The 6,787-nt window shown below is 37.9% G+C and overlaps 1 protein-coding gene across 1 annotated transcript in view; it reads right to left on the bottom strand.

The window, feature by feature from the left end:
• Window positions 1-709: 709 nt before the first annotated feature.
• Window positions 710-6,787, bottom strand: part of LOC124279935 — a 28,033-nt gene continuing 21,955 nt past the window's right edge. The window contains exons 11-12 of the mRNA XM_046715814.1: window positions 3,456-3,586; window positions 710-1,816 (exon numbers count right to left, since the gene is read on the bottom strand). Of these exons, the coding sequence (XP_046571770.1) occupies window positions 1,099-1,816; window positions 3,456-3,586 (849 nt within the window). The 3' untranslated portion in view covers window positions 710-1,098. The remainder of the gene's footprint in view (window positions 1,817-3,455; window positions 3,587-6,787) is intronic.

Below are 6,787 nucleotides of genomic sequence, written 5' to 3'. Positions count from 1 at the left end.
TGTCTTGCAATGTAAAATGTGCTTAGAACTCATTTGTTACGGTTGGAGGGTCAACACGGTTGGAGGTCAACACGGTTGGAGGGTCAACACGGGTGGAGGGTCAACACGGTTGGAGGTCAACACGGTTGGAGGGTCAACACGGGTGGAGGGTCAACTCGGCCTGGTTTAGATCAAACGTCACCTAGTTGCTGGATGAGGTTTTAAACATTAATATAAGAGATAAAACCCTACTCACGATAATCAGTGATGTAAAACGTCGGGGAACAATATGTTGAACTATTTGAGCAAGTAAACGCCGCAAAGATATACAGACCTTATAAATAGTGCTTCCTGCCAGAGGACCCACAATGTCACACATTCTGACAAACCCATCCGCGTTAGAATTGGTCTTCAGCAGCCCATGCTTGTCGTAAGAGGCGACTAACGGGATCGGGTGGCGAGGCTCGCTGACTTGGTTGATACATGTCATCGTATCCCAGTTTCGTAGATCGATGCTCATAATGTTGATCACTGGACTGTCTGGTCCAGACTCGATCATTTACAGACTACCGCCTTATAGCTGGAATATTGCTGAGTGCGGCGTTAAACCAACCAACCAACCAAACCCTGTTAAGGAACTGTTGACATCATTGTTTATCATTTGCATGTTTATTTGATCGTGACACCATGGTTATGATACAGATGACAATACATCATTTTTCAAATCATTTTATTCAAAGTATCGTAACAGTTTACCCTGTAAAATAAATATCATAAATATGGTGGTATGTACATGGTTATTTACATGTGGACTTGATACAGCAACGTTGAAGCGGAAATTATAGTCAGTGCTGTAGGTTTAATACTGTGGCGGTCTTAGCAGTGGTGACATATCCTCCCATGATAATATACGCTGAATATAAAAATTCATAAAAATCATGAATATTATTTGAGATATTATATAAAATGTTGTGCTCAGTCTTCACTGCAAAAATATATCTCTTAAATATATCATGGATCAGAATATAACTTTACATATATATTTCATATTTCATCTTTAATACGTCAGTATGTACATCTCTGTCACGATAACAACCCATATGAGTCTTGAGCTTCAGACTACATATAAAACACATTCTTGGATTTTGTCCTCTCATTGTTGTCTTGAACATTGGGAACTCCGTATCGTCTCGCGAAATCGCTCGACGTGAGCACGTGACTTCCGCTTCCGGAACGTTTAAAGTAATCCTCGGCTGAGACTAACTTCCCATTTCGCATCCAGAACCCATCCGACGTTTGTATTTTGGTGAGATCCAGTGGCGGAACAGTTGGACGCTCGGACCAAGAATTCCGACGAGGCGATGTAATAGCTTTCAAACGGTCAGCACCATTGTCGACAGCGGGAAACTGCTTGTTGAGATCGTCCTTTGAACCATAAAATACTTTATTTTCGAATCCCGCTTTCCCAAGAGAACCAAAAGTCGGCTTTTTCCATCGTTCCCTTCCCGCAGAAGGCCCATCAGTGGCGTTCCATTGTTTACAGGTCCTAGAAGGGGGCCACTGGCTGAAGTTCCTGTTGGATCTACTGAGAGCGTTGCACGGAGCATCTCGAGGGCTGATTCTGGAATAGATAGCCTCGTATGTGTGAGACTCGGTCCTTGGTGTGTCTACTTCATTTATTGGATCCAAGTATGACTGACCAATAGGAGAGAGAGTTGAGAGAAAGGTGGTTGTTGATTGGTGCCTGGTTTTGTCTTGACTGGTTCCCTTCTGAGACCACGTGACTGTCTGAATGTCGGCATCTCTCAATCTGTGGGCTCCTTCTTTGGGAAGATCTCTGAAACGTAAAGAGGCACATACATGCATCACTGGGTAAAACAATGATTTATGTACCAATAACTTTGTCTACCTCTTAACGTCGCGCTCAACAATATTTCAGCATTTATAGTTTTTTAACGAGGTTTTCAGTTTCAAAGACTAACACCATTAGCATCGATCTACGATGGAACTCGATGACATGCCTCGACAAGCATCAGTAGACTCAAACTGTTAACCCTTATCACAAATACTGAACCCTCTGTGTGGATTCGCCATCGCTGTTTCCTCGTTTATCCAGCCATTCTGTCATTGGGGAACTGTCCCGACTTCAGCCGTTCCGGATTAACAAATCCGGAGTGTTGCCATGTTATAGAAGGACTAACTGCAAGTCACTTAATAATGTGAAACCAATAGATTATAACGTATTCTTCAAGATATTTGACTCAAAGGTTGTTCCTAACCTTTTATATGGGGCTGAAATATGGGGACTAGATAACATCGAGGAAATAGAATCAGTTCATTTATTGGCTTGTAAGCTATTTTTAGGAGTTAAAACTTCTACCGCCGACAACTGCGCTCGCGGTGAGTGTGGAAGATATCCCTTCTATATTTCAGTTTTCAAACGCTGTTTGACATACAGGTGTAAACTTTTGAATATGCCCTATTCTCGGTTTCCTAGGAAAGGGTATAATATGTTGTATCTCGAGGCCTCTCGTGGGAAGACTAACTGGGTATCTAAACTTAAATCCTTGCTTTATACTTTTGGTTTTGGCTATATCTGGGAAGCCCAAAGTGTAGATTCCCCTGTCTCTTTTCTGGCAGAATTTGAATCTAGATTAAGAGCCATTTACGAACAGAATTGGCATTCCGCTCTTGAAAATAGCCCTAAGATGTGTTTGTATTCTCAATTCAAGACTGCTTTCACTGTTGAACCTTATTTACTATTACTAAATCTTGACAAGTTCAGAACAGCTTTGGAGCGCTTCCGTTGCAGTTCTCATTCTTTAAACATCGAAATGGGAAGGTATCATAATATTCCAAGAAATCAAAGGGTTGTAAACTCTGTAATACATGTAATGGTAATGTCGAAAATGAATTTCATTTTCTACTTGTATGTAGCGCTTACAGTAACCTTAGAAATCAGTTAATCCCACATTAGTATTTCGTAAACCCTACAATTCATCAGTTTAACCTCCTATTGTCCAATATCAATGTTGAAATCATGAGACGTGTTGCAATGTTTGTAATACGTGCAAGCAAACTTCGAAACTCTATGGACCAATGATATATGTACTATGGGCCAATACTAATATTGAAATCATGAAATGTGCCGCAAACTGAACTGTTATCAACGATGTATGTTTACTTAAGTTACAACTATGAAACGTGTTGCACTGACCGTATTATGTAGGACTAACTGTGGACAGATGATCAGTGTACCATGGGCCGATGGCCTACATGTACCCTTTGCAAATAAACATATATATAACTGCAATCGTCTTCAAACGGCCTTTCTGGCCAAACCGGGTTTCACAATAAACGGGTCAATTTCCTCAAGTGAATTTTCTTATGATAAGAAGATTGTGGCCGAAAAAAGAGATACATAGAATGTTTTCGAGCACAACGCTTATACGACATAAAGAGAAAGCTAGGCCTACCTCTGGAAGCTGCATCTATACGCTCTGAAAATGAGGCTGACCAATCCGACAAGGAGCTGGAGACACGTGATGAAAGACATGCCACATATCAAGGCAGAGAACGCCCCAACTTCTATCAGCAGTCCGAATATCTGGGAACAGCAGAAAACAGGAATAACAGCATGGAAATTTTAAAAAACATTGCTCGGTGAAGCAGTGATACAACTCGAGTAGATGCAAAATATATACATTTTTCCATACAATTCTGAAAAAGGATAACAATTATCCTCACCCAAACAATTATTTCTTATAAAACATGTAATATATTAATTGATATGATGAATGTCTGGAGCATAGTGTTTGTAAAATATGACCTAAAACCATGAACTGTTAAAATGAATTCAAGAATACAAAGGGGCAGTTCCTAAACTTTCTCCTCAAACACCGCCCTGTAACAAGATCATCTTTTATAAAGATACTTTACATGTTGTAAACCTTTGAAAGACAGAATAAAAAGACAGATGATGAACTCCAATGCTGTATCAGTACGAATATTATTGTTCTTCTCAGAACGGTGTAATAGGAATATGTTAGAAACAGTGGTATAGCTAGTATCATTGTGTCGCGCATTGTGTCCTCCAGTCTTGTTGAAACTAAATATTATAATCTTATTGTAAATGAACATGTGTCTTTCTATGAATGATTTTTTAAAGTTGGAAAATTTGCATCAAAACATGTGTTTTCTGTTGCTCAAGTTTTTTTTGTTTTTTTGTTTGTTTGTTGTTGTTTTTATTGGTTCCCAGGATTACAATGTCATATGTAGAACAGTGATGTACAGACAGATGGATGATGTACAGGTATTATGTCAATATCATGTCAATAAAAGAAAATATGACCTCAGGTAAATTGGGGGTTGGGTACATTTTAAATTCATCAAAGTACTGGGAAGAGACGACCCCATTTATGATTGAAATCTTCTATTTTATTATTTCTTTTGCAAATATGGTTTTCCACAAAGAATATTTCTTTCAAAGTTTTTATAAATAGAGCTATGTTTGGAAGCGTATTTTTAATACTGCATACGTAAATGTGTCTTTTTGCTGCAATGATGATGTGATTTAGTAATATATTATGATGTAGAGTACCAAACCAAACCATATGTTTTGATAATAGCAGTGGATGAGGGTATAAATTGTTACGCCAAATTTGTAGGTTTTTCCAAAAAGTTTGTGTCTCCTGACATTCCCAGTACACATGACAAACACTCTCATTTAAATCATTGCAGAAACAACATAGACTGCTATCAACCTTTTTCATCTTAAGCAATTCTCTTTTTGTATAAATAACTCCTTGTAGAAATCTATATTGAAAATCTAAAAGTTTTGTGTCTTGCAATCCTTTTCTGTATGCTGTAAATATATTTTTCCAATCAAAGTCTATTTCAGGAAATAGCAGTTGCCATTTATTACACATATTTGGGTGTATATCATTGGAAATAAGTTTATCATAAAAAGTCCTGCAGCCTTTAGATGTTTTTACTAGATATATCTGACATTGGTTAATATTTAAATCCCTGACTGGTATTTAATGACAGTGGTTAAGAGTATTTTTCCAAGAGTCAGGTAATACATGTAGTAAATATTCATAATCTAAAAAAGTGCCTTTGATACCATATAATTCTTTTAAAGATTCCATTGACAATAATCCAGTTTCATCACAAATATCCCTAATATTTATAATCCCTTTATCTGCCCAGTTCTTTATGAAGTTTAATGAATTTTTTAAATTATGATTAAACCATAATGGTTGGGATAGAATTTCATTAATGTTATTAGGGTCAATACAATGTTTTTTGTGGAATAGTTGCCATGCTTTTACCACATCACGCCAAAAAGGATTTTCAATCTTAAAGTAAGTTTCAGAATTTGCTCCAAAATTAAATATGTCTTTAAAAGGTATATTGCATGGATTATTCTTATCACCTCTTTTGAAATACTGTCTTAAAGTAGATAATTTCAAAGCGTCTATAAATGTTTTTGCATCAATCATTCTCATGGAAGAGAGAAAGAGAAAGAAGAGATGGTGATGATTGAGGGGGTGGGGTGGGGGTTCCACCCATTTAGTCAGCAATTTTGTACATATCCACATCGAAGATTTAATGCTTAAAATTATGGGATGGAGGAGGGGGTCATTGATTTTGTGCATGACATGCATGGGGTGGGGTGGGGTGGGGTGGGGTGGGGGGGGTGTCACTTTGTACATACATTTTTAGGGGGTATGATTTACATTGTACATGCTTCTCCATAAAAATCATCATCAAATCCCACCCCCCCCACCCCCACCCCCACACCCTTACCCTTGTCATAAACTATGAACGGTCCCTTATCTCTCTAATGTATTATGTAAGTCATAGAAGATGAATTCCAAGTGTTATACGTTTGTGAAAAAATTGAATCCATGCGTTTAAAATATATTTCTGTTGATGTAAACATGATTATTCTTCTTAATGTCAACAATATAAATGTGTTGCCAAATATTTAAAATACAGGTGTGTACTCCGTCACTAATGAATTGACTTGCTGTCACGTGGCTTCATGCCATAGGGCCACATTTTGTTCTCTTCAGAAATGAAATAGTCGATAATGCACGCGAAGTGAAGTACTGATATCGCCATAGTCAGTATGTCACCTAACCAGCTACGCAATACTTTCACTAAATATTTATGTGCTATCTGGATATTGGTATTTTCCAGTGTAAAGGCACAGCGCTTGTTTTCTCGTCATCAAACTAGCACCTGGTTAAATTAGCTTTCTCCTAAAATGACTTTGCTCTTAATGTCAGTTTCGAACAGGTAAATGTCATCATCGATTTAATGGCCATTCGGAGAAACTCGCCATTTTCCGGATCAAGCCGAAATGAACTTGCTCCAACTACGACAAACCATTCAACTTAACATTGTGGCTACTGCAGAATTTCTGCAAAATTAACTTAATACGTACAGTTAGATCTCTAAGTTTTGGGTAGGGGAAAACACGCTTACCAAATTATCACAATAATTTTTATTGAATTATTGAAAGCATATCCAATTACAGTGTTTACAGAATTACATTTGGAATAAAATTCAAGTCTGAGAAATGACATATTGGGCAGCCACCAATGGCCACAGTAACTCTTGGGGGCTGTAAAAGAGCACTAATCATTTGTGATGGAGCTAGATTAACTTGCTTAGCTTCAAGCTGGCAACATGAGTTCGAGCCACGGCGCCAACAATCTCGATAATCTCCAGGGTATACGTTCCGATAAATCTCCACAATACCCTGGATGCATCTACGGCTCAGCCCGATGATTTTATT

Source organism: Haliotis rubra, unplaced genomic scaffold, assembly GCF_003918875.1.
Source record: "Haliotis rubra isolate DU_JTF1 unplaced genomic scaffold, ASM391887v1 Scf107, whole genome shotgun sequence".
Classification (NCBI taxonomy): Eukaryota; Metazoa; Mollusca; class Gastropoda; order Lepetellida; family Haliotidae; genus Haliotis; species Haliotis rubra.
The sequence above is the reverse complement of the archived record's forward strand: the minus strand, read 5'-3'. Positions and strand labels throughout refer to the sequence as shown.